Source organism: Miniopterus schreibersii, assembly GCF_964146895.1.
Source record: "Miniopterus schreibersii genome assembly, chromosome: 12".
Taxonomy (NCBI): domain Eukaryota; kingdom Metazoa; phylum Chordata; class Mammalia; order Chiroptera; family Miniopteridae; genus Miniopterus; species Miniopterus schreibersii.
This window is the reverse complement of record NC_138112.1, coordinates 36,405,095-36,432,051: the sequence shown is the minus strand read 5'-3', so window position 1 is coordinate 36,432,051 and position 26,957 is coordinate 36,405,095. Positions and strand designations below refer to the sequence as shown.

Here is a 26,957-nt window from a genome sequence, read left to right as displayed (position 1 = left end):
GCCCCGCCCCGGCTCGGCCCCCGGGCGCTCTCCGCGGTGCTGACCCGCGCAGGGCTCGTTCACAGGCCTCGGTTGGCGCCGCCCCGCAGCTGGTGAGCAGATGCCGTTGTTTGCTAGTTGGGGAACTGGAGGGAGGTGGGAGGCACAGGATGCTCTTGGAGGCGGGCAGCTGCCCAAAGCGACGGGAGGATCCAGCCTCCGCCCATGCTCCACGGGCTCCAGCTACTTCCTCCTGACCAAAGGCGGCTTCTCGGCGCCCTCCCCCGCTCCCTCCCCCGAGGCTGTTTCCCTCCCACCTTCCAGACGGCACCTACTCCGTCTTGCTCACTGCTCATCCTATCTTCACCCGCTCAATATGGATGGGTGCTCCTCCCAGAAGCGCCGGGCCCTGTCTCTCATTCACCCCCCACAGGGCACCCAGCTTTCCACCAACGTACCACCTATTGTGAGCGCCCCTTCGGTCCAGCCCTCTCTGCAGCACCAGATGTCTGGTATATGCTGCCTCCTGGACATTTCTTCTGGGGACATATGACAGGTCCTTCACACTTAAATATTCAACATCCAATGCAGCTTTTTCTCTATTAAAGGCATCAGCAAACTTCTAATCCCATCTGGAAACTTCAAAGTCGCTTTGCCTCTTCCCTCTCCACTTCTTGTACCAAATCTGTCACCAAGGCCTGCCTGTCAATTCTCCCTCTGTAATTCTCACATCTACCCACTCCCTTCGTTCCCCGAGCACCAGCTTTCTTCCCCTCCCCTGGTCATTCTCCAGCCCCCTATCCCAGTTCAACCTCTCTTCTACCTCCACCCTGCGGCCTATTGTCACCTTTCTAAGGCATCTAGCTGGTCATGTAACTCCTCCTCAAAACCCTGGCAGGGCTACCCAGGTCCCTCAGGATAAAGCCCAAGCTCCTCAGCCTGGCATTTGAGGTCTCTCGTAATCAACCCTGAGTGACCCTCCCATCCTCAGCTCCACATGGAGCAGCCCCCGGTCCCTAAGCAAGGCCAGCGTTTTCCTCCTTCACTTGGTACAGTCTGTTTCCCCTCCCAGGCTGACTTCCCTCTCCTCTGCCCATCCCAAATGCCAGCCCATTCTTCCTGGCCAGTTCAGCACACACCCTGTCCCCACCCACAGGGGACAGGGTAGGCAGGAGAGGTCAATGGATTCTGTACTGAGCAGCCTTTGGCTTCCTCTCCCTTCCCTAACTTGCCATCTGTCCCACCACCTCACCCCCCTGCTTAGGTCCATCTCTTCTACTGGATCACATTTTCCTCAAGGGCAGGCCAAGGTTCTCTTCATCTCAGCCCATCCCCAGCCTTTGAGCAGCCTCACCAGGTACAAGTGAGAAATATCGACGGAGGGAAGTAGGAAGGAGACACAGTTGAGTGCAGAAATGAGATGGCATACTTCAGAGCTCAATACAGGGTCACATCAGAGCAGGCCCTAAGCGGCTGCAGGGGGATGTGGGGACACAGGTGTTGTGGAGGGAGGCCTCACTGACCTGCTTTGTGGGGATTCACACACACACACACACACACACACACACACACACACACCTGGGGCAGACTGAAGCCATAAAGTGTAAAATAGCTCTCAGCTCTCCAGAGGAAGGCTGGTAATTGGCAGAACATGAATTTCATGGAGGGTTGGCCTGAAAACCCCTGGGTGACTCCCTCTGGCTGGGGGCCAGGATGGGCTCACATCTGGGTCTTGGCAACAGGGTGTGTGTGGGGGGGGGGCTGGGTAGTTCAGGGAGCCATCTCACAGTGCTTCTCCATTTCCTCCTTAGCTAGGAAGCTGCCACCTGTAGCTCCAAGGACAATGGCTGGAGGAGTACCATGTCCTTGGCAAGAGCCTGGCATAGTTCCCTGCATTCCCACACTAAGCACACACACGATCACACCATAGGTAACAAAGGCCTTGCTGAAAAAGAAACAAAAGGCTGCCACAGCCTCCAGAACAGCTCTGAGGTGGAACAGCTTCTTCAATATTGCAGGAAGGTGGCTTTGGGGACCCAGGAACCCGGGTCCAGGCATTGTGGGCCTGCTTGAGGTTCCAGACCAGAGCTGCCCTATGAGGGAAGGGATGACCCCAGGTTAGGGTAGTGAGCTCCCTGTTCCTACTGGGCAGGGGGATGAAGTGGTAGAACAGATGGCGAGTTTAGGGAGGGGAGAGGCAGCTGAAGCTCAGCTCGGCCCAGAAACCAGGACCCTTCCTGCCTACACTGCCCTGTCGGTGCGGTGGGGAGGCTGAACTGACCCAGGGAGGACAGGCAGACTTGGGGTGGGCAGAGAACAGGAAGAGGGGAGGGAAGTCAACCAGACACTTGGAAATGCTGTCTGCATAAGGTCAAGGTCTTCTCCAGGGGTACGAATCAGGCAGCATAGAATGCAGCAGACTTCAACCCCTCATCCTCCAGATGGGGAAACTGAGGTGAGAGAGGGCAGAGTAAAGGGCAGGGCTGGGCTTAGGACCAGGGACTTTTAGCCACTGCCCCACCAGACTGCCTTCTCCTCTTGGTAATCTTCCACCTTTCCCTCCTCCTCGCCTCCTCCAGCTGGGCAAAGACCCGGGAGAAAAGGCTGTGGGCACAGCTTCTGATCTGGGGAGGGAATCTCCAGGAATATGGGACTTCAGAAGGGGTAGGTTAGAGCAGAAGTGGCCCCTGCAGCTGCATGTTCCGGGGAAGGCTTTACTCTCCCTCAGCCAGGCCCCAGCTCCTCCACTACCACCACCCTCCAATCCAGAACACCAGGATCTTCCTTGCCTAGAGACCCTGAGCCACCCACTCATCCCCAATTACCTCCTCCCCCTTAGCTATGCGCACCTGATTTGGGGGGGAGGGGGTGACTCAGTGAAATAAAGGCAGCTGCTATATTTGAATAATTACATAAGCCAGGAGGGGAGGCAGCTGATCTGTGACTCCATCAAGGTCAGGAGGCAAGGAGAGGCTGCGCCCGGAGGGCAGGGTCTCCTTGCTCCATCCCCAGGCTCCAGCCTGGGCTTAGACATGACTCCAAAAGGTCCTGGAGATTGTGAGCTAGTTTCTGCATCGCCAGACTGCAAGGGGGAGGTATTCCTTAGGACTAACCACACTAGGAAGGCTCTGTTCTCCCTCCATCTTCTCAGAAAAATAATCTCCTGGCTTCCAGAAACCCTAAGACCAGACCTAGACTGAGCCCCAGACCTTCCCTGTGAACTCTCTCTGGAAGGACAGAACTGAAAACAGTTTGCCCCTAATATAGAAAAAGATGCCTCCTAGGAGGGCAGTAGACATGAAGCCTTCGCTCACCTGTTGCATCTGGGAAGGATCTGTGTTCCTGTCCCAGCTACACCACTTATTAGTCACCTGACATTGGCAAGGCCACGCCTCAGTTTCCTTCACCTATAAAATGGGAACAAAAGGAGTATCTTCCTCATAAGGTTGGTTATACGGATGACACAAGATGACACATGCAAAGCCTTAGCCTGGTACGGGTGGGTGCTTTCTAATGGCTTATCAGCATTATCACTGTATCATTATTACAACACAAAGGACTGGCTAGAGACCCCCCAGGTCAGACTGCCCTCTTTGATCAGGTGACTGCTGACCTGGGAGCTATGTGTTTCCCCCTAGACAAGCCTCTGCTCTCTCTGGTCGCCAGTCTGTAAGTGAGCCCTCAGGTGCCTGAGGATTCGCCCTCTCTCTCCCATTAGCGACCTAAGGCATTAGGAGCTGCAGTGCAAGTAGAGCTGGCCAGAGTGGGGGTGTCCTGGGGTTACAGGAACTGGAGGCATGCGTGGAAGCCAGTGCCTGGCAGCAGCACAAGGCCCACCTCCTCAGGACTTCGTGGCAGCTCCTCCTAGGGGACTATGGGGCCCCTCCCAGGAGAAGGCAGGCTGTGCCCACCCGGGCTATGTTGCCATGACACTGGTCTCCATGATGCCAGGCACAAAGCCCTTCTCTCACTCAGAAGGATGGAAAGTGACAGGAGCTGAGGAGGCTCAGGCCACCGGACCCCTCAGCCTGTCCCTCTGTCTCCATCAGCCCCTGTGAGGTTCCCATCCTGAGCCTCTCAGGAGGAAGGACAGTCTCCACCTCAGAGGGTCACAAGAGTGGCAAAGAGAGGACTCAGAGTGACGGAAGTGGAGGGGGAGATATACAGGAGTGCAGAGAAGTGGCAGAGAGGGGAAGGGTAGAAAGAGCTGGGAGACAGACTGGAGGGGGGAAGGTGGGAGGTGGGAAGAACACACTGTAGTCACCGAGGGGGAAGCGCCTCCCAGGCTGACAGGTGGTGGGAGGCGCTGTCCAGCCCCTCTCTTTGGTCTCAGTGTTTGAGGTGGGTGGTGGTGGGAGGACAGAGTGGAGCAGCAGCAGCAGGAGGGAGGGGGGCAATTTTCCTAGAGAGCTTTGTGTGGGGGAGTTCATACACGTGCAGAATGTGTGTGTGTGTGTGTGTGTAAGTGCAGGCCGAGGTGTGCAGGCACGTGTGTGCAGGGCGAGTGTGTGTGGCATGTGTGTGCCTGTGTCACTGTGTCTCCAGGGTAATAAATACAGCAATAGGAGCTGTAACCAAGGCAGAGAAAGTGTGGAAATTTCCACGGCTGAAAGTGGCATGAGAGAGGGGACACACTAGGGCTGGATCAGCTTGGGCTAACCAGGAAACCTTGTCCCTGACAGCTCTTCCCTGGGCCAGTTCCTAGCTGGGTGCAAGTGAGCTGGGCACACACACACACACACACACACACACACACACACACACACACACACACACACACACAGCCTAAGTGCACTCAGTACAGTAGGAATAAAGAGCAATCCAGAAGAGCTCCCTGAAGGAGGTGTCATATTGGAAGAGAGATTGGGAGGTTCATGCGAGCTGTGCTTACATGTATGAGACACAGACAGACATTTCCCAGATCAGGGTCTGGGCCACTTAGGTCACAGAGTTGGCTAAAGGAATAGAAACTATTCATTTTTCTGGTGGGGAAGACTCCAAGGAACCCATTTGACTGGGTTCTGGCCCTATGTAAGAGGCAGGTGATACAGGCAAAAATCCCAACAACAGAGGCATGGGGGATAGGTCCTGGAGGGCTCCCAGGGCACTAAGCTCCAACTGCAACAGGCTGCTCACTGCCATTCCCTCTCCTGGACACATCTTTCCCTCCCAACTCCACCTGCAGTAATACACTAGTTTTCTAGCCTCACCTCATCCATGGAGTCTTTCCTGATCAATACCCTCCAAGAGAAGGGCTCCCTCCTTCTCCCACGCCACTTCCTCATCTGCTCCCACTCAGTGTTCAGTAAAGCTCTACACACAGTAGGTGTTCAAAAAATGCTCAAAAAATGAAAATATATGGGGCTTGGAGAGGATTCTGGATGCCAAGATGTCACCCCAGACATATTTGGGAAGGTTATTGAGAGACAGTGCTAGATACTTCCACTTATTGGCTCACTTATCCTCCCATTAGCAGGCACAGGCATACCTCAGAGATATTGTTAATTTGGTTACAGACCAGTGCAATAAAGCGAGTTGTAATCTTTTTGCTGGTGTTTTTCAATTTGTAAGAAACACAATATCTGTGAAGCACAATAAAGTGAAGTGCAATAAAGTGAGGTATGTCTGTACTATTAATATCTCCAAAGTACAGGTGAGAACACCGGGGATCAAAAACCTTGGGAGCTCAGCCAAAGCTTGTAGATGGGAGTGTCAGCATCCACCCAGTTGCCATCCACACCCTTGCTTTTCCAAAACCACCAGCTGTGGACAGGGGGCTTGGGAGCCGCCAGAGCATGGGGCCAGGACAGACCTCAGCTTTAGGTCCTCCTTCCAATACAGCTCAGGGGGAAGAGGGGAAGAGTTAGGGCCCATCTTCCCCTCCCCTGCCCCTCTGATTTCCTGGGAAGCCCAGGGACCCTTGACAGCTGCTGAATGCTTTTTTAGAGTGGGTAGGTTCAACAAGGAGATGGAAGAGAGACAAAGACATTCCACCCCACCACCCAGCCCTCACTCCCAGTCCTTCCCCCATCTCCCCTCTCAGCCTCCTTTCCATCCACAATGCCCTCTGACTTGCCAAGCTTTCTCTCCCAAGGCTCCCTGTTGTCTCTTGCCATTAGGCCCAGACTTGGGTTGAACCATGAAAGCCTGTCCTCCTCCCCCAACATTTCAACCCATCCCCATTCCAAGTCCCATCTACCCTATGTTGCACCAGTCTTTAAGGCCAGTTCAGGGGCACCTTCTCTTATAGGAAACCCTTCCCTCTCAAGAGCTGCTCCCCACCCCTCAGCAGGTCTAGCTTTGGGCTTCTCAGCCATCTCCACTGCAACCCAACCTCAAATAAGTGAACAAACCTCTCAAGAGGTCCCACTTCTAGGAATCCTCGTGACAAAGAACAGCAGAGCCCCCTGCCCTTTGAGAACCTAACGCCTCCCAATTCCAAGCAAAAGCACTTTAAACTCCTGAGAGTTCAAATCTCCTTCCCCAGAGAATAAAGGGCCACTTATAAGAGAGCAGAGTTGGAATAAGGAGAGGAGTGCAGGAGGGAAATCACCCCAAAGTAGGGCAATGGAAATGGACCTCAGCCAAGGTTCAGGAAACCTGTGTGATTTGGGGCAAGTTGCCTCCCTTCTCTGGGCCTTAATTTCTTCCTCTGCTAGGAGGAGATAGTGCATAGAGCACAGGCACTGACCCACAGTGGCTGTTCCCTCTCTCCTGGCTTCCAGATCCCAAGTCCAAAGAACATCCCTGTACTGTGCTGTCTCCCGGAATATCACCAGCCTTGGGGTCAAAGACAGAGGCAGGTCCCACCCCACACTCCAAAAGAGGAAGGCCTGGGCCAGGATGGCCACACTGGAGATCTACAGAACCTGTCCTGAGGTCCAATGTTGAGCTGTGGCTGCTCCCTGGTGGCCCAATGCAGTCACTGCAGCTAGACCCTCAGCCAGGGCAGTGACATTGGCAACTTAGCAGAGGGGGGGACTCCAGTCTCATCCACCCTCTCTCTGAGCCTATGTCCAAGGTCAGATCCAGGGAAGATTCCAGCACCTGAGCACCTTGGTTGTCTGTCTTGGTTGTAAGTGGAATGGTCAGCCTGGCCTGGAGAAGCTCACCTAGAGCAGAACAAGAGTCAAAGACTCAAGGGACTTAGCCCCAGCCTGTGAAACTGGCCAGGGACCCATTCCAGTCTCCTAGCATCCACCTCCCCTTCTCAAGGAACAAGGACCCTGGAGTCCAGGTTCCCAAGATCCCTACCCACAGGCCACCCCACTGAGCCGAATCACATGAGTCAGAGGTCATGTGACCCACCTTCCATCTCTTTGCCTAGCCCCACTGGCTGAGACTGAGGCTGGGAGGTCAGCCTGTCTGCCCGCTGGGCCCCTGGAGAGAGGCCAGTAATGAGACTAGGCAGAGGAGGGAATGTGGTGTCTGGCATCTTCCTAGGGAGTCCCAACTCCATCTCTGAACAGCTCATTATCTCCTCCACTTGCCAGGGCCTTGTCTTCTTGGAGGATATGATCAGGCAGTGCCCAGTGAGGGCAGCTTCCCAGTGCAAGGCAGGGACCACCTCTGGAGGGGTAGGCACAGGGGCCAGAGTACCCTGAGGCCCTTCTTCCTAATTTAATAAAGCTCCTGTGACCCTGTGATCTTGTGTCTCAGAGGAGCTGGTGGGAGGCTGCCCTGAGTCACTCACATGCCACACCCAGGATCCTGCTCTGGAATAGGGGCTCAATTCGGATGGGGTCTGTCCTGGCAGGATCGGGACCAGCATTCCCCACCCTGGCTGCACAGAAATAGAATGGTGATGGCGTGGAGCCAGGCCATGGCTCTGTCTGGGAAAGGGAGAATGGCTGCAGGTCCCTGGGCTTCAGGACACCAGCACTCACCTCAGGGCCTCCTGATCTCCTATCTCCTCCTATACTGGAACACCAGAAACCCCCAACCAATCACAGGCCTCAGCACCATAGGATAAAATATACAGATATATTTATAGTATCAAAAGGTCTCCAAAGTGGGGAAGGGGCACCAGGCAACCTGGGCCCTCCCAGTCAGCCCAGACCAGAAGGGGAGCTGACGTCCCTCAAGTCCACCTCTCGGCCCTGTAGAAACTTACTCAAGAGCTCCCTCCCCACCCCAGATGAGTGTTCCTTAGAGTATCAGCTTTTTGCTGTTCTGGAGTTTGTGCAAGGGGGCAGGCTCCCTTCCAGCGGGGGCCCCAGAGCCTTGAGCCTCTTCAAAGATGGTGTTCCTCCGGAGTTCCTGATTGATGCCCATCTCTCCAACCTCTCAAACTCAGGGTGGGTGACCCTGGGGGGAGCAGACCAGGCCAGGAGGGCTGAGCACCTGGATAGAGCAGGTGAGGGGTTCCTCCTCAGGCAGACCCTGCTGCACCTAACCCCCGCCAAGGAGCCCCATGCTGCAGTCTGGATGTGGAATGTGGGGGTGCGGCTTCCTCATGCGCCCTCTGCTGGCTCACAGCAGGCACGCAGGGCATGAGAGTGTCTGAACAGGAAGGCTTCCAGGCACAGAATCAGAGTCAGGGGCTGCTGGCTCCTGCACTCACATGTTTCTGAGGAGCTGTGGGAAGACACAGAAGCCCAGATTTCATAAGCACTTCATGAAGGCTAATAGGGGCGAGGGGTCAGGTGGAGAGGGGGCTCCCATGAACCATGTGAACCAAAGGGGACAGTGAGGACTCCTACTGAGGACAGAGGAACAGGGTCCAAGGGCACTCAGACAGGAGCAGCAAAGAGATGAGTCAGGTGGAAGGGAGGCTCCAGCCAAGACCCTGGGCACCTGCCCTTAGGGATGGAGAGTCACTCACAGAAACAGGGTCCGCAGCAAAGGCAGCCACGCTCCGGCGCATTTCGTTCTCACTGCCACGCAGGGGGATCAGTGATACGCTGCCCAGCCGGAACTCAGGCACTGCCCGGGACACGCGTGAGGGCTCTGAGGGCCACACCAGGCCATCGTGCTGGGGAGCAGGAAAGAAGAGGGGTGCTAGGATCTCGGCTCAGCTTGGCCCAGACACTTAGCTCCAGGTCCACCCATCCTTCCCAGAAATGACTCCAGCTATGATCCGAGGTGACACCCTCAGCTTTGAACCCAGCCGATATGAGAAGCAGCTGTTAGGAGAACATGACTGTATTCCTGGCAAAACCCAGCCAATTATGTTACCCAACAACACTCATCTCCCAGTCCACAAACAAACTGCTCCAGGAATGCAGCACCAATAAAACAGTTTGCCTCCTCTCACCAGGAACCAAGAAAACTACAGAATCCACCATTTCCCTTTGGACCTTGACTACTAAAAGAACTCAGCCAGGCCCTGGTACAGTTTTGTCTTCCTTCTCCCTAAACAATTCTGAGCTCTCAGATAAAACCTCTGTTTAAGTCCAGCCCCTCTGGTCCTGCTTGAAGTCCTCAGCCTGTTCCCACCTGGACCACTGCAGCAGCCACCTCCCTGGCCACCTCACCTCGGGGCTCGGCCCTGTAGTCCATCCTCTCCTGTATGTGGCACCCAGAATGCGCCCTCTCAAACTCAAACCTCTACACCACTTTCTTGCTTAACACTCTCCCTTAAAACTGCCGACTGGGTCAAGTTCAGCTTCCTTGGCATGGCCTTCAAGGGTCTTGAGATTTTGCTCCTGACTCCCTTCCCAGTGCCAGTGCCTGGCACTCATGGCTTCTCCCTTTATACCCCACTGGGCAATCTAGTTCTCTTGCCATGCCTCTGAGTAAACTGCTCCCTTTGTCTAGAAGCCACCCCACCCCTTGCCTTTGCTTGAACGTTCCCTCATCCCCAAAGATCCAGCTCCCATGATACCCTCTCCCTGCGGCCTTCCCCATACACCCACCCAAGGAGAGCGGTCTGCACCCTTTGTCTCTAGTACACCCGGTTCTGGGATGGACCAGAGTGGGCACTGGGAAGGGTTTAATGAGTAAAGGAACAAACAAAATGAATTAAAAGCAACTCAAAACTTCCTTGAAGGAATTGGTGGCCTGAACAGTGAAGAAGCAAAGTCCCATTCGCCACAATGAATGCCTCCTCCGGCCCCTACTCCACACCCGCCCGCCATGCTCTACACTTTGTACCTGCACAAAGAGAAAGGTAGCGAACCACTCCCGGAGCTCCATCTGTGTCTCACAGCAGAGGTACCTGCAGGATGGGACACAGGTCTGGATGCTGCCAAGAACCAGGCTCAGCAGGAAACACCCTACCCATCCCCCCAGCCCAGGGTCTCAGGGCAGGGCACAGATCTGGACAGTGGGGGGGACCCACTCAAGGGGGACAGGCTACCATCTCTTGGCCTGGGGTCTCAAGACAGAGCCTTTGCTCACCACTGCTGTTTCTCGTGTTTCTCTGTCTCGTGCACCACAGTGAAGCCCCAGCTGCAGAGGAGGAGTGAGTGGAATCACTTGACAGCCCCCAGAAGCCTCACAGCCCAGGTTCCCAGGACAGAGCCCAGAAGCATGGGTCAGAGCTGGGAGCAGAGTTCAGGACCTTCTCAAAAGGGTAGCATATACTAACTACTGCCTCTCCTCTCACAGCCCCTACCTTCCTCACAGCCTCCCAGGCCCTTGGCTCCCCCATCCTCAACCCCACTCGACCCCAGATAAAACCAGGCACGGCTAGCAGAGAGTCAGAACACCAAGCCTGGTGGCTCCTTAAATTAGTAACAATAATAATGGCTATGTGTCACTTTTCAGTTTTTGAAAACATACAACCACCCTTTGAAACAACTGCCATTATTTTCACCATTCTAAAGATGTGGGAAGTGAGGCACAGAAAGGTCCCAGAGATAGTCAGTGACAGAGTTTCAACCCAGGCTTCATTTCTCAAACATGAGCAAGGATCAGAGTTCCCTGAATGGCTGTTACAGCACAGACCGCTGGCCCCACCTCACAGACCCACAAGTCAGCAGGTCTGGGTGGTACCCCAGAAGTTGAGTTTCTAATGTGTTTCCAGGTGATGCTGATGCTGCTGGTCTGGGAAACCACACCTTCAGAACCACTGAACCAACCAGTCAAGTTCAAAGCCCCCAGATGTGCCTTTCTCCCGATCCGTTCTGAGCCCCGGTAGGCCCCAGCTGCACACCTATCTCCCCAGGTCCAGCTCACCAGGTGGGCGGCCGGAGTTTCTTCTTCACTCCCAAGTAGACTTTGAGGCTCTTCACAGGCCATTCCTTCTCAGGTCGGTGACTCTGGGGATGGGGGAGGGTGGAGGGAGAGGATACTTCTGTCAGTTGGGGTGGACGTTGGGGCACTTCTCCCAACTAGGTACCTCCCTCCTCCCTCACCCAGCCCCCTTTGGATCCCAGCACCAGGAAGCCTTCCTGACAAAGCCCTCCCCATTCACGATCCAGCCCAATGAAGCCCCCCAGGCCTCTCTCCCTGCAGCAGCATCAGACAGTCAACCCTCAGTCCCCGAGGCAGCCATTCCAGTGGGATCCAGAGCAGTGAGCCCCAGTCCCAGAGGGAGAGGTCTGCACATCACCCTCTGGTACCAAACTAAATAAGCCTGTGTGATCTGGGAGCTTCGGCTGGTTGCTCGCGTCTGTCTCAGGTTATTTATCCCTCACCCCTCCCTGCCCCACGGAGGCTCCAGGGTTGACGGTATGAACAGAAGGCTGTGGGGCCAGCAGCTACTAGCTTTTTGGCTCCCCGAGGGGAAGGCTAATGACTCAAGCTGAAGCAGGACAGCTGTTTGGTAGACCAAAGGAAGAACTTTCCAATGGCCTAGGTCAGGAAGCGAGAGACCAATGTACTGGGGAGGGGCACCAGATCATTGACATGCTCACCTCTGGCCCCCACCTCTGCATATGGGTCTGTCTTAGAAGGAGCAAGCTGGCTCAGAGGCAGGGGGATGGGAGCAATGACTTCCCAAGGAAGAAGTTAGTTGGAGGTCAAGCTAATGAGCCTTCCTCCTGCTCTGAGAGCTACTTGCTCGAAGCCCTGCCCCAACCAGGCACCCTGGAGCCAGCAGTGGCACCAGGGTAAATGGCTGGGGTGGGGGGACTCACTTACAACCAAAACTGGGGGATCAAAGATTGAGCCACCCCCACCATGCTTCCGACCATTGCTCCTAGGCACCTCCAGGCATGGCTCCTCAGCAAGAACAAAAAGAGGAAACTAGGGGATGGCAGGGGAGGTAGAGAATCTGGGGAATTGGTGGACTCCTTGTGAGGTCACAAAAGGATGGGTTGCCTAGGGATTTGTGGAGACTTCAGTGCTGCCATAAGTCATGGCTTAAGAGGGGCTCACTAGGGACCCTTCACCCTGCTTTCAGCCCAATTCCCCTAATGCCCAAGCCTGATGGAAAAGCCCTGTGTCTCCTACACACAGTACCTGACCTGACAATGGTCATGTGCCCAAAAGGCACAGGATGACCTGAGCTGCAGGAAGAAAGGAAACTGGGTGGTAGAAAGGGAAATTAGGCTGCGGATATGGGAAGAATACAAGGAAGAAACCTACATGCATGCAGGGAAGTAAGGCTGAGAGCATGGAAAACATCAGGCTGTAGGTTGAAAGAAAGCAGGTAGCAAGAATAGAGAAACAGACAGGCTGTAAAGGAAACTGGGCTGCAGCCACAGACTTTGGGCTGAGAGGAGAAAGGACATGAGGGAAACTGGGCTGCAGGCATGGAAGGCATCTGGCTGAGGGAATGGAAAGCAGGCTTCAGGCTCAGAAATCAGGCTGTGGCTACGAGGGGAAGTAAAGTGGAAGCAAGGAGTAAAGTCAATCAAGAGGGAAACGAACAGGCCCGTGGGTGAAAGGAATGACAATTCCAGTCAGGGCGTGGAGAGAATTACGGGAGTTGAGGAATTCAACCCAAGCTGTGGCTCCTTGAGGATCTGAAAAACAACCCTCAGGCCTCTGCTTCCTCAAGCTCTGGTGTGCATGGTACATGAGTGGCATGTGCATGGCTGAGACAGGAAGGTTGAGGGGGGCTGGGAGGGGGTGGCAAGGGGAGCCTGTCAATGTAATCTTTGGTTTCCCAAGGAGTTAATTTCTAATCAACCAGCTCATGTTTCCAGCATCTCTGAGTTCTGAGGTCACTAGCAGAGAAGGAAGTTTACCCCTCGATGCTCAAAGACCTCTGCTGGAACCAAGATCTTTCTAGAATGTGCCTTTCCCAGGTGCCTCGGTGTCTGTAACAATGGGAGACTCCCCCAGGACAAGGCAAGGGTTCACATATCCTGAGTGCCAGGGATTGTCCCAAATATTCTGTCCTGTTGCTCTACAAACCAGCAAATACCAAAATTGCTAGCACCTTGGTAGCCAAAACATACCTTCCTGGGGCTTCTGTCAGGCCTGAGGTGCTGGCTGCCACTGGGGAGCACACCACCCACCCTTGCACTTATCAGTCCCTTGCTGTGGAGTCCTTGATTCCTATACTTCAAGGAATAAAAAGCTCGGCTTTGATGCTGACAAACCTGGGTTTGAATCCCAGTCTAGCACCTAGAGATGGCCTGAGGCAAGTCACTCAAAGCCTGCTTTCTCACCTGTGAAATGGGACAGTAGTGAGATTACATGTCCCAATATGTGAGGGGTGGTTCACCAAGCCTGGCTTAACAAACATTATATCTGTTTCCTTTCCCTAGCTCTCCTGCTTTCTCCCCTCCATGCCAAGGGATCAGCCGTTGCTTTTCCAGGTGCCTCAGCCATCCTCCCTCTTCTCTGTCTACATGGATGGGCTTGGTCTGTTCTAAGGGGCTAGTGCCTCTAGAGGGAGGGGGCCAGGAAAATAATATCCCAGAACCAAGGGGGACTGACTGGAGGGGTGGACAGGCCCAGAAGTAAGGATGTGATCATAGGAGGAGGCAAAAGAAAGAAGAGGAGGCATTCCCCATAAGGGTCAGTAGGAGCCCAGACAGCATTAACAGAGGTATAATGTACAAAGAAAGGAAGGTGAAGGTCCTGCTCTATTGGCTCTGCTTCCTCCATGGCAGCCAGGCCTGTCCAGATGTTCTCAGGAGATGAAGGGGCAGGAAGGGCTGGAGACATTGGTAGGGGTGGCTATGGGAGCTCAGGCCAGTCCCCTGGGCTTGGGAACACATTTCTGCTGCCTGTCTCTGCAGGACATCTATGTTCTGTGGCCCCTGGGGCACAGCTGGGACCCACAGGACAGTAGCAAGGACATTCTGATAGCCCTGGAACTCCCTCCAGGGTTAAAAAGAGGGTGTCTCCAGAGGTGACAGGGGCATCCGTTACTGGTTCCACGGCTGCCACACTGAGTCCTTTGGAAAATCTAGAGTATCACATTGATGGGGGACTCCTACCTTGGGGAAAGGACTCTGGGACAGGCTTGGGGATGAAAGACAGGAGCCTAGGCGCCAGGCCCCAGGGTAGGGCCAGTGCTGATAGGCAAGGGTGCAGGGAACCATGCCTGGAGATGGCCAGGAGCTCTGGCTGTGTCCCTATGTTCCCACCAGGCTCACTTGGCCCCCAGGTGGTGTAAGGCAGCTGGCAGTTGGCCCACAGCTACTCACGGTCTCAGGGACCCCGCTCCATGGCCTCTGGTTCTGTTTGATAGAGGATCAGGGTTACGGAAGAAGGAGGCCCAGGTCCAGAGTCAGGATAGTGTGCGCTGTGGTGTGTGGTGGCATGGGGCATGTATGTGCAATAGATGTTGGGGGAAAGGTTGCCAGGATGGAGTCTGCTCTGGGAAGATACCCAGCATGTGGAGAAAGTGGGCCAAGAGGAGATATGAAGCAATAAGACATGCATGGGCCACAACTTGGGCTGTCACCATGCAGCATGTTCTTGTGTGTGCCCTAACATGACACAGGCACAGGTGAGAAAGCTCATGCCTGATGTGATGGCATCCAGGTACCAGGGTCTAGTGAGACTACAGAACAGAGCAGAGTAGCCACCCAGGGCCACAGCAGCCGCATCCCTGAGAGTTTCCAACTCTCCCCACTACTGTGTTGGCCCAAGACTCCTCAATAGGGATGCTGCCACTGGCAAGCCCAAGGGAGCATTTGTGCATGGGTGTCTGTGCATACTCAGGTGCAGGTGCCCATCGCAAGGCAGGACCAAGCAGGGCCACTTACCCGGATCTCCTTGTAGAGCCGCAGGCAGCTGCTGTTGAGGATAAAGTAGCGATCGTGGAAGCCACCTGAGGGCAGGCCCAGGCCCAGGAGGCTGCGGTCCTCACGGAACTTCATCATGCCGTGCTTGGTGTCGCCCACGTGGCTGGCTGTGGGATGAGTGGAGTGGGCATAGAATGCACGAACCCCCGCCCCCCCATGAACCCAGATACCCTGGGTAGGGTCCCAAGATGAAGGAAAGTGTCACGTCCTGCCCCAGCCTCTGAAGAGACCTGCCTGTCTGGTACCCACTGCCTGAGCTGCTCCTCCCTGGCACCGCCAGGTCCTTCCCCAGCTCTGGATGGAGGGATCCACCACCTACCCAGGTACAGCAGCATGGCCTCCATGGACTGGTGCTTCTTCACCACCAGATAGCTGTCTATGCCCAGCACGTGCAGGATGGGCAGCACCTTCTCCGAAAAGTGCAGGGGGCGCTCTGGGGAGAGGTCACACCCACTGTCACCAGGGCTACGTGGCCTGACAGAACTGATGGCTGGCGCATGGACACATACCACTTATATGTCCACCAGCTCCGTCCACTCTCATCACCGTCCACTCTCAGCATGGCCTAGCGCCACCACACATCACACAATAACCACCTCCCACGCCCAAGCTTCAGGCATGACACAGCCTGCTGAACCACAGCTGCTCCAACCCGACATGTTCAAACTCAAGCGGTGAGCTTTCCTGCTGTCCTCATGAGGGAACACAGCCCCACCCACCAGGCCACCCCAGCCAAAAACCACCCCTCCTCCCTCTCAGCCTCCCTTCACAGGTCGAATCTCTCTGCTTTTGCCCATCTCCATTGCTGTCTCCCTGGCTGTGTTACCATCTTCTACTCAGACTAATACTGCAGCCTTTGAAGTGGGCCCCTGTGTGTGCTCTCACTCCCCTCTCTCCCAGCTCTCTCCACCCGGCAGCGAGAAGACATCTTTTCTAACTCCCAGTCACTAACCCTTCCCTGGCCTTGCACTGTGTCAGGCTCTAGACCCCTAATGGCTGCCTCTGCCTCCCTGTATCACAGCCCTACCAGGTGCCACAATCCCTTCACTGCCCTTATCTCAAGCTCACTGAAAGGATGCTGTCTCTAGCCATGACAGGGCCTTTGCCCATGCTGTCCCACTACCTGGAAGCACTCCTCCCACCCCCCTTCACCAAATAACCCCTTTTCTTCCTTCACATCCTAGCTCAGGGACCTCAAAGCCAGAGACCCTGCTATAAGTCTGGTGGTGTGGTGGCCCTTTCCTGCACAGCAGTTGACACAGCTGTAGTTGTACATTTACTGATGTGATCACAGGATTAATGTCTCTATTCCATACGAGACTAACCCCCAGGAGGGTCAGGACTGTGTGTCTTTCTCCCCAGCCCAGTGCCTGGCACTCCACAAATAACAGAAAAAATGAACAGAGATACCCTCACCCTCCACTGCCATCAAGACTGTCCTTCACCCTAAAATGCCTTTATTACCCCCCTTCACTACCATAGCCCCTTCACCACACCATCACAACCATCCTTACCTACACCACCACCCCACCCACTACTCTTGCATGGTCATTATCACCCACTGCCCCCTTCACCACCAACAGGGTCACCTGCAACCCCATGATCAAATTCAGCATCATTACCCTTGCAAGCAATGCCATTCTCATTGACAGCTGAGGAAACATCGTCATAGCTGACACCATCTACCCCCTTCACTGTCCCTCCCATCAGCAGCACTACAACTGTGACCTCAAACTCCACCAGCACACTGTTACCACCATTACTGAGATCACAGTGCGACAGCAAAATCTGTCATCCAAAACCCCCTTCGCCACCACTGTCCCCACACTTCAGGATAGGGGAAGACAAACTGGGGCTGCAGCCCAGACAAAGACAGGTTGGCACCATATCCTGCACCGAACCTGGTGGTCACCCACCTGTCTCCTCCCTCTCATTGACCTCAAAGCAGGTCCAATAGTCCTTCTCCCTGATGCTCACATTCCTGCGATCCAGGATTTCCAGGGTGAGCTCCTCAGCTGTCATGGATGCTGGGATCTGTGATGACCAAGAAGAGGAGATCAACCTACCCTATCCCCTGCCCTGCCACATCCCTGCTGGGTGATCAGGGGCTGAGCCCACCCCTCTCAGGGCCCTCTGGAGTCCTGGGATGGAGAGGGGTGTCTCTGAGTGGTCCTGATGAGCTGAATGGAGAGGCAGGGAAAAGACAGGCCAAGCACTACCCAGATACAGGGGCTCCCTTTGGAGTGGAAGCCCTGCTCCCCCAGCCATCTGAGCCTGTGCCTGACCCAGCCTGACTCTTCTGGCCATTTGGGTCCTAGGTCACCAGCCCCACCTTGATATGCTGCTCAGTCTCTGCCTTCTTCTCTTCCAGGTACACTGTACAGATGAAGTCACCAGCATGCTGTAAGGAGACAGGGCTGGAAGTCTATCCAGTGGGTACAGGTGGATGGCCTGAGCCCCCCACCCCAGGTCCTGTCCTTTACCTGGGTCCCACTGGCAGTGCCAGCCACGCGCATCTTTACAATGGCAGTGATCTCCTCCCGCTGCTTCCTCAGCTCCTCCTCGTCCACCTGGGAAGCGGGGAGGGGCAGAGACAGATGGTCAGTGCTGCTGGGAGGCTCAGCCCTGCCCTCCACCACCCACTAGCTAGGGACGCACACTGAACACCACCACATAGTGGTTGATGAGGTCCTCCACCACATGGCCAGCCTTGTAGTCCTGCCCATCTGTCTGGAAGAGTGTTGGCCCAAACACAATAGCCAAGTTGTGTGTGTTCATCTGGTTCGTGTCTGAGAAGCACTGGACGCTGGACAGGGAGGGATGGAGGCTGAGTGAGGAGTCCGGCACAGAACTTCCCCACCTCATCTTCCCAATTCCTAACAGGGTCACGACTGGAGTGAGCCCAAGAAAGGTCCTGGTCAGAGCAGACCACTAATTGAGGGGAAGTGGGGACAGTCTTTGTGGCCATGTCTTGGGTCCTTGGGAAGAGTAGGGCTGGGAAGCTGGGAGCCCTGGCCAGGGTCCCCAAGGTTTCGGCTCCCTAGCTGAAAGCTCCTCTACTCTCCCAACTGCAGGAAGTAAATTGGGGGACAAAGTGTCCAGGATTAGGGCACCTCATAAGTCAACACTCAGTCCCCAGGCCTACCTGGTTCCCAGGGGAGGGCAGCCAGCAGGGTTGGGAGTAGAAGAATCTTCTCTACCTCATCCCCCCAGAGCCTCGCAATAGTATCGCTCCTCACCAGTACAGGTGGCTGATAAGGGCCTTCACCGTGGCCCGGTTGACTGGGGGCAGACGTGCCAGGAGCTCTCGGTACTTGGAGACCTTCTCCTCCTCATCCTCAATCTCTGGGTTAGGGGAGACAGATCAGGTCAGGACCCTCCACCCCACCCCTCATCTGTAACCACCTCCCTGTCCCAACCCTCTGGCTGTCCTGCTTCTCATCCTTGGGAACAGTACTGCCTGCCCCTGTCCAGCTCAGATTCTACCAGGCACTCAGGAGCTGCCAGCCACGTATAGAGTGACAACAGGCATGGGAAATAGGAGGGAGGGGGGCTGGAGCCTGTCCGCTGGGGCATGTTTAGCCCAAGTGCATACTGGGAAAGGGCTGGAGTCCTAAGACAGGAATGGACAAGTCGGCGGCACACACCTGAGGCCTCCAGCCAGGACAGGCGTTGGGCTCGAGTGAAGAGCCCATCAGGCAGGTCTCGCAGGAAGCGTTTGAGCGCAGAGGAGACGTCATCCACATGTTGCTCTCCCTCCTTGAGGCGCACGGAGCGAGCATCCTGCCGCAGGCTCTCCAGCAGCCTATGTGTCTTGGAAGTCTGTCCACACTTGCGGTAGATACCCTCGGAAGTCAGGCCTGGAGGGAGGTGGGGCTGAGCTAAGGGTGGGGCTGAGCTGGGGGCAGGGCAAAAATGAGGTGCCTAAGGCATTGGTCATGGGGCGAGGCATCGCAACTACTTTCAAGGGGACCCTGGGAAGGTGGGGGCTTGGCCTCTAGGGCAGGTGAAAGTCGTTCTGGGCGGCCACAGCCTGTACAGTGGGGCAGGGCTCACCGCACTGCGTGATGTAGTCCACACAGCGGTACACAATCACTGGGATGTCCGAGTCTCCCAGCTGCTGCTCCGACAGTGTATCCCCCGAGCTAGCCGCTGCTTTCTGGATGGAACCCAGCCAGCCAGCAAAGTCCAGTCGCCGTTCTCCCTGGATATACAGTGTCCTGGGCCAGGGGACAGTCAGTCACTTGGGATCTACACCTATTCCACCCCTCCCAGGCTTGTCAGACTGCCAAAGGCTTCTCAGAGCCCCTCAGGGAGGCCAGGGCTCACCTTCTCCGCTCCACCAGCACTAGCACTTGGTTCTCGCTGTCCCCTTGGACGGCTGTGGAGAAGCCAGTAGAAGTGAGGCCCAGGCCTTGTACATGGTCCCCCTGAGGCTCTCTGAACACCGCCCCCCTGGGACCCACCCACCAACACATGGGGTCACTGAGATGCACCCCAAGGGCAGGACAGAACGAGGGAGGGCAGGTTGGCTACTTCTAGCCAAGCCAATGTAGCATTCAGACTTCCAGGGAGGGATTGGGGGCCTGGGAGCCCAGGATATGGTGCCCTGGAGGCTGGAGCCCCAGGTCTGGGTCCACGCACAAAGCTCCTGCAGTTTCCGCAGTTGCAGTGGCTCCTCGCAGGGCCCCTCTGGGAAGATGGCATGGAGCTCGGAGCCGGTGAGAGAGAACCAGCCCTCCTGGGTCCGCTGTAGGCTCAGGCCAGCTTTGTAGGGTAGGCGTCCAAGCCGCTCAAAATCCCGGGCCAGCAGATCCTCAGCCAGGGGAGGCACGAACGCCTGGTGGGGGAGGCCAGGGACTACATCAGCCATCAGTACTACCTGCCCAGACACCTCAGTCCTTGGCTTGTGGGTGTGTGCCTGCTGTCCACCCAGCTGCCTCCTCTCTCTTCCCCAGGGCAGAACCCAGCAGAGTGAATGAACTTGGGTATATCATGCCCCACATCATACCCACTCAGATGTGCCCTTCTCTGGAAAATCTTCCCAGACACCAGAAAAGGATGTCCCTTCTCTGCGCCTCCAAGGTGCCAAAGCATCCTTGCCCTCCTTTGTAGCACTGATTATACTGTCATTGCCACCTGGACCCCATCTGTCTTCCCCATCAGAGCTATTGAAGAGCCAGGACCAAGACTAATTCATCTGAGTCCCCAGGACTCTGAGGAATGACCATCAGGAGCCACAGATGTCTGGTCAATGAACAAGGGAATGATAAAAGAGTTACAGGCCCTCATAGCACAGGGGACCACAGAGGACACCTGGCTCTAGTCCCAAGGGTAGAGTTCTCCTCTGTAGGCTCCCTGCCTCCTTTCTCTAGGACAAGGAGACCACTCCCCCTGGAGGCAGCACTGTCCATCCTAAGATGGCTCTGCCTGTCATTATTAAACATGTATTGAGCATCGATGGAGTACAAGGCCCATATAGTTGAGACAGGTCTCCTGACCTACCCTCAGAGTGTTGCAGATTATATTAGGCCCTTGGTATGAGAGCCTGTCCAGTGTCAGCTGCCCTCCATCCTGGGGGAGCTGGGATATATGGGATCCACCAGGAGGTCTCACCATATGCCCGGTAGGACTCCCTCCACACCCTCCTACTAACCCAGGCCCACCTTGGCAATGCACTTGACCCACTCATGAGCCAGCTCCGCACTGTCCAGTCCAAACAGGTATAGTCGCTCTCCTTCCGTGTACACCTCAAAGGTGTGCTCAAAGCTGTAGATACACAGGCCAGGATTCAGGCCCTCCCCGATCCAGCCCTGCCCTTCCCATCACTGCTATTCTCTGCCCCACTCCATGACTGTCCTTGTGACTGCCCTTCACCTGGTTCCCTAAGAGTTGGTGGGAAAGCCCTCAGGAGACTGGCTTAACCCCTGTACAGCCCCAGTTTTCTGTGTGACCCTAGGGAGGTCCTGCCCCTCTCTGGGCCTCTTTCCCGGTCTTCTCAACTGGGAATGGGGCGGGCTTTATAGCAATAACAATCTGCGATTCTGCCCAGGAGTGCTCACCCATGGGTGTCAGGAGGGGGCACTGCCAGGCACACAATCTCGCTGGCTCGAATCTCTCCGTTGGGGGTCACTGCCCGCTCATTCTCATAGTAGCTCAGGACCCCGTCACTAAGGACACACCAGCGTCGGCTGAACTCTGGGGAGAAGTTGGTCAGGGGAACCATTAGGGAGCCACCCACCCTCACCTGAAAACCACCTCTGCATGCTCCCTGGGCTCTCACACCCACCTGGCCCATGTCTTCATTCTAATTCACAAGCTTCCCCCAATTCCACCTTCCTCCCTGCAGCCCTGCAGACGCAGTTCAGCACACACCCTTCCCCTGGACCACTGCAGCAGCCTCTTCATTGCTCTCCCAGCCTTGCTTATTCCAAGAGTCAAAAGTGATCTGGTAAAACCAGATTTTGTCCTTCCTCGGCTCAAAACTCTCCCATTACCCACTCCCCTTGTCCTCAGAACAAAGTCTATGTCCCTCAGCCTGATACTACACCTCTCCAGCCCCATCTGACCACTCAACCCTGCTCTTCTGTTCTCTCCCCACACCCTTCATCCTTCAAGGTCAGTCCAAATGCCACAGGAAGCCTTCCACGCACCCCTCCCCCTCCTGTACCTCACCCTCCTTTGCCAGCAGCACCCATTACTCTATACTCTGCCTCCTCTTATAATGGCTCTAAGGAGTCTGACAAGATTCCATAAAGGAACAGAAATAGGAATCTGTGCCAGGAAAGGTAGGAGAAAAAACAGAATGTCAAGGCCATTCAGACTCCTGTAGTTCATAGCACTGAGCTTCACATTGGCTCAGGGCTTCCTGGTACCCAGGACAAAAAGGATGATTCAGGCAGCTACGTAAATGACATCATCAGGCAGAGAGAGGTAGAGTGGGACAGCGTCTCGGGGGCAGTGAGGTGATGCACAGCACAGAGTTCTAAAGAAATCTCTCTGGGAGTTGGAAGGGTTCATCGGGAGATGCTGAGGGATGCAGTGAGCAATGGTCTCAACAATGTTCCCACAGCAGACACTGTGTCTTATCCTATCTACGAGAATGTGACATTGCCCTCTGAGGCTGGTGTGTCCCAGAACCTGCCCCCCAGGCTGGGCTCCCTCTAGGACAACCAGCCTTGCCTCAGTCACTCTTTATCCTGCAGACATTTGCCAAGTGCCCACTGTGTGCTGTTCTATGCTCTGGGGGCTACAGTGGTGACTAAGAGGAGCTCATGTTTCAGTGGGGCACAGAGATTCAATAAACAGACCTATAAACAGATTAATGTCAGATAAATGGTATGAAAGTAGGATAAACAGGGAGTGCTATTTTGGATGAAACGGTCGGGGATGAAGTCTCTAAGGAGTGACATTTAAACCGAGACCTGATTGAAGTGAGGAACTGACCATGCAGATATTTAGGGAAAAGCATTTTGGGCAGAGGGCATGGTGAGTGCTAAGGCCCTGGGGGAGTGAATATGCATGTTTGAGACACAGCAAGGAGGCCAGTAAGGCTGGAGTAGAGTGAGTGAGGGGAGCAGGGTCAGAGAGGTAATGAAGCGTGACATGGAGATCCTTGTGGCCTGTGGATTTACTCAGAGTTGGCAAGCAAATAGAAGGCTGAGATGAGAGAGGGACAGTGCTTTAAGCTTAGTCCTCAAACTTCCTAATATCCATCGGCTCCAAATGCCAGATGCCCAGCACAGGGCCCACACCAGTAGGTGCTCAGTAAAGACTTCTTTAGTCTAAAGGAAACGGGTAGTGATGTGCTCTGCAGTGCCATGCCCCACTTATATACTGATCATTCCATTTATTAAGCACCTACTGTGTACCAGAGACCACATTCGGGAAGCCCTCCAGGGTGACTCTGCCAGAGTGCACGTGGCACCCTCATGGGCCCACCAACCTGGCTAGAATGCCACCTTCCCAGCACCCACCTTCCCGGGAGCGGCGGTCCTGCAGTGGCTTGCCAGCAGAAGCGGTCTTGTAGAGGAAGCCGCTGTGGCTCACAGTTGGCAGGACAATTGAGTAGTGCTTTTCTAGGGGCTTCATCAAATCCAGCCGAGGTACCTCTTTTGGGAAGGGGGGTAGAATGGCTGGTCATGCTTGCCATCCAAGGGGGCCCCCCCTCACCCCTACCTGGGTTGAGCATGCAAGCTTACATTTAAGTCACCAGCCCTGGTTTTCCTGACTAGCACCCTTGGGCTCTCACTGCCACACCAAGGATTCTGCCCCAGCCATTCTCCACCTTTCCCCACGTGTGCAAATTTTACCCTGCTCCCAAGGCCCAGCTCCAGTACCAGGAAGTTTCCCTGACTTCCCAGCCCAGCCCAACCCACCCTCCCTGTTGCCTGTTGAGACAGAGGGCCAGCACAAAAGAATGAGGGGGGCCTTGGGTAAACTCAATAACAATCCTCAAAGGGAGGTCTATCTCAGATGATGCAAAGCCTAAGGAAGCAGCCTGGCTGCAGCCCTGCTCCCAGTGGTCCCAAAGCCTAAGCCAGCTGGGTGGTCTCCTGTGCCTGCCTGGACACCTGGGCTCTCTCCAGCCCAGCTCACCCCACCCACCCGTGGCCCTGAGCCCAGAACCCTGACGGAGGAGCTCCACCCTCAGTCCTAGGATGTGGCCCCAGAGGCTAGCCCTGGGCCATGACCAGCAGTATTCACTCCCACTGTCCCCTCCCCACCCACCCCAAGAGTGGGAGCCAAATGGGACCAAACCCCAGTCTGTGACAGAGCCCCACCCAGATAGAGCAGTGGACAGGGCTGCTATGGTGGGTCAGCTGCACATGGAGAAATGCAATACCCCCCCCACACACACACAGCAACATACTCTGCACACACACAAACACCAAAGCCCTCAGCACCCCCAGGTGCAAAGAAACAGATCCATAGCAACTCAGAGACGCACAGACACTAGCACACAGATGCAGCACTGAAGACCAACATTACAGGTCAAGGAGGGACCCACAAATACACAAAGATGCAGATACAGAGACACAAAGGGACATATATATGAAGGGAATGCCAGATGCACAAACACTGACATGCAAACCCAAACACACCTCAAATCACACACACTGTTGCATGAGGATCCTCAAAGAGCTGCAATTACAGCTTGAGTGGTATGTAATCAAACCTCACATGGTGATATATAGCCCCCAGGCCCCCACTGGCATCCCCTCCAAAGGGCCAGACCCCAGCAGCAGGAAGGCCCCATCCCTCAAGGAGGACTGTCCCACCAGCTGCTCACCCGTGGTCCGGTTGTTCCGAAGAAATTCCATCTGCAGTGTCTGCCCCGCCTGCTCGGCAAGAGCCAGGGGTGTGGGGGCCTCAGGGTCCCCTGAGAAGCAGTTGACCCCAGCACCACAGCCCAGGAGTGCCTGGGTCTCAGCCAGGTCTGTGGTAGTGACTGCGGCACACAGGGCCTGGGAGGGGAGAGGAGGGAGGGAAGGGTCAGTCCCAGCAGGAGTGTGGGGCCAGTGGGCAAAAGAGTATGGGAGGGGAGAGACAGGAAGAAGAAAGAGGAACCCAGGTCTGGGGGGCCCATCCTCACGCTGAGAGAGAGAAGACAGAGGAAGAAAAACAGAGAAGAGAAGGAGAAAAGCCAAGAGAAAGGAGGACGGGCAGGGGCTGCCCAGCAGAGGCCAGGGTCCCAGCAGCCCAGGTCTCACCCCTGCTGGCAGCCCCCAGGGCCCTGTCAGCTGCCAAGCCTGCTCTCAGAAGGATCTCAAGCTCCCTCTGCCTTGTGGAAGGGCAGAGGGGGTTGCTTTGTAGCTAATTCCTCCCACATTTGAATTCCTCACTGCCTGCCCAGCCCTCCTGACCAATGGGAGTTGCTGCCCCTCCTAGCTGGCAAGCCAGACTGGGCTGGACCGGGGGCTGGACGCCTGGGTTCCCGGGAGGTGGAGGCCTGGCTCTCACTGGGCTTCTAGCTGGACTGAGCCTGCCTGGGTGGGGATGCTTGGGGGAGGGGCTAAAGGCCGACCAGAGGTCACAAGTGGCATCCCCCTGCCTCGGAGCAGGCTACCTCCCACTCAGGCGGAGCCAGCCAGAACCCGGGGCTTGGCTCCCAGCCTGTCAGGGCCTGGGGCCCTTTCAGGGCCTCTCTTGAGTGGGGTGTGGATGGGAGTGGGTCAGAGCGACCAGCTGTTTTTCATGAGCCTGACAGGAAATAGCATCCCCATCAAGTTCACTCCTTTTGGCAGGATACAGAAGGAGCAGGACAGGGTGCGGGAGACAGAGGAATCGGCTGGGGAGGGAAACAGACAGATGTGAGGGACGTGGTCTTGGTCCAAGGGTCAGGCCTGGCTCCTCCTTGCTTTGCCTCAACTCTCCCTGTGGCTTAAGTAGGGCCCTTCTGCCCTCTGGGCCTCAGTTTCCCCTTAGGCCAGCTTATCCCTGGGAGCTGGTGGAAAAGATGGGCTGCAATGGTGAGGAATGCGGGGACAGGAAGAAAGGGGGTGGTCTCAAGGGGCGCTGACAGAGTAGGAAAAGGAGGTGCTCTTAAGGGGCCCGAGGCCAAATGACCTGACCTTGTCCAGCTCCTCCTGGTTGCCAAAGAGTGGGTGGTAGCAGCGGTACTTGCCCTCGAGGTATTTGGCCTCCAGGTGTTGCCGCCGAGCACTGGGGCTGCTGTTGGGCTGCAGGGCCTCACTGGGGGGCACACTGGCTGCCCAGAAGCGGTTCCCAGCGCCATTGCCCAGCTGCAAGAAGAGCTACAGGTGTGGGCAAGAGGTTAGAGGCAGCCTATGACCAGGGGCACATGCCCTGCAAAATCTTGGTATTGAGGTTGTCAGGTTTATGACTGGAGAGCCAGGCCACCCATCAGTTTCCCATCAGGGAAGCTGAGGTGCAGCCTGCCTGTTGGTGGACTTGGATGCTCCATCACCAACCCTGGGCCTGAGCCCAGCTCCTCAACTCAGTGACAGGACAAGAGGCGATCAATCTGACAGGTGAAAACCCCAGGCCTGGCTCCTGTTTGGGGCCTTGCTATTTCCCCACTCAGTCTCACATCTGGAACTCTGCATTCCTGAGGCTATCACAGCTGGGGGCTGGGAGTTTAAGCTGTCAGCCAATGGGGTGGGCAGGGATTTTGGAACCATATCCTGCCCCTGATATTCCTCTAGGACATTTCCCAGGGGCTGGGTCTGCAGCTCCACCCACACATCACTCCAGAATCCAGGCACACACCCCTGTTCCTGGCACCACAGGACTGAGCCCTCCAATCATCACCTGGGCTCCAGCATGGGGAAAGGGGCAGGAGCAGATTCTGCAGTGCAGGGGTCTAGCATTCAGGATACTAGTTTATTCATTATTTCACTCTGCTGATTATTGGTTCCACTGCCATTTCCTGCCCCCACCCCCACCCCCCGCCTTGCCTCTTTGTCAGGCCTTGTGTGGGGTACTCGGGTCACAACAGAGAACAAAGTGGAAACAGTCCCTGCCACTGCTGACTCACTCTGTGACTTTGGGCAAGTCATTTTCTCTCCCTGGGCTTCAATGTCTGCATCTATAAACTGGGGACTCTAACCCTAACTCACAAGGGATGTGACACCCAAATTGCTCCAGAGTCTGCAGCTGGTCTGGGGCTGTCAGGAAGTGGCTGTTGTAGGTTCTCCCCTGTAACTACCACAAATATCAGTATCTGGGGTCCCCAAGAACACAGGCACAAGTGTACATGAGTGTGTGCTCCTAAACATGTATATTCATACCCACTGGCACATGTAAATTGAGATGAAATGAAGTAAATGTTTTAGGTTTTGCAGGACACAAAGTTTCTGTTGTATAGTCTTTTTTTTTTTTTTTTTTTTACAACCCTTTAAAACTGTAAAAACACTCTTA

The 26,957-nt window shown here is 55.4% G+C and overlaps 1 protein-coding gene across 5 annotated transcripts in view; it reads right to left on the bottom strand.

Moving 5' to 3' along the window:
* Window positions 1–7,943: 7,943 nt before the first annotated feature.
* ARAP1 (ArfGAP with RhoGAP domain, ankyrin repeat and PH domain 1) overlaps window positions 7,944–26,957 on the bottom strand; it is a 61,380-nt gene continuing 42,366 nt past the window's right edge. For 2 of the 5 annotated variants that reach the window (XM_081152649.1, XM_081152651.1), the window contains 22 exons: window positions 25,649–25,831; window positions 24,367–24,541; window positions 23,051–23,185; window positions 21,137–21,272; window positions 20,741–20,843; window positions 19,719–19,914; window positions 19,404–19,455; window positions 19,131–19,294; window positions 18,722–18,934; window positions 18,314–18,419; window positions 17,733–17,880; window positions 17,558–17,644; window positions 17,407–17,475; window positions 16,991–17,108; window positions 15,394–15,507; window positions 15,036–15,181; window positions 14,472–14,504; window positions 11,101–11,183; window positions 10,321–10,371; window positions 10,075–10,138; window positions 8,804–8,953; window positions 7,944–8,556 (listed from right to left, as the gene is read on the bottom strand). In XM_081152649.1, the coding sequence (XP_081008775.1) occupies window positions 8,539–8,556; window positions 8,804–8,953; window positions 10,075–10,138; window positions 10,321–10,371; window positions 11,101–11,183; window positions 14,472–14,504; window positions 15,036–15,181; window positions 15,394–15,507; window positions 16,991–17,108; window positions 17,407–17,475; window positions 17,558–17,644; window positions 17,733–17,880; window positions 18,314–18,419; window positions 18,722–18,934; window positions 19,131–19,294; window positions 19,404–19,455; window positions 19,719–19,914; window positions 20,741–20,843; window positions 21,137–21,272; window positions 23,051–23,185; window positions 24,367–24,541; window positions 25,649–25,831 (2,544 nt within the window). In that variant the 3' untranslated portion in view covers window positions 7,944–8,538. Of the gene's footprint in view, window positions 8,557–8,803; window positions 8,954–10,074; window positions 10,139–10,320; window positions 10,372–11,100; window positions 11,184–14,471; window positions 14,505–15,035; window positions 15,182–15,393; window positions 15,508–16,990; window positions 17,109–17,406; window positions 17,476–17,557; window positions 17,645–17,732; window positions 17,881–18,313; window positions 18,420–18,721; window positions 18,935–19,130; window positions 19,295–19,403; window positions 19,456–19,718; window positions 19,915–20,740; window positions 20,844–21,136; window positions 21,273–23,050; window positions 23,186–24,366; window positions 24,542–24,787; window positions 24,876–25,648; window positions 25,832–26,957 lie in introns of those variants that run through there. The other 3 variants (XM_081152650.1, XM_081152652.1, XM_081152653.1) reach the window with 2 other exon arrangements.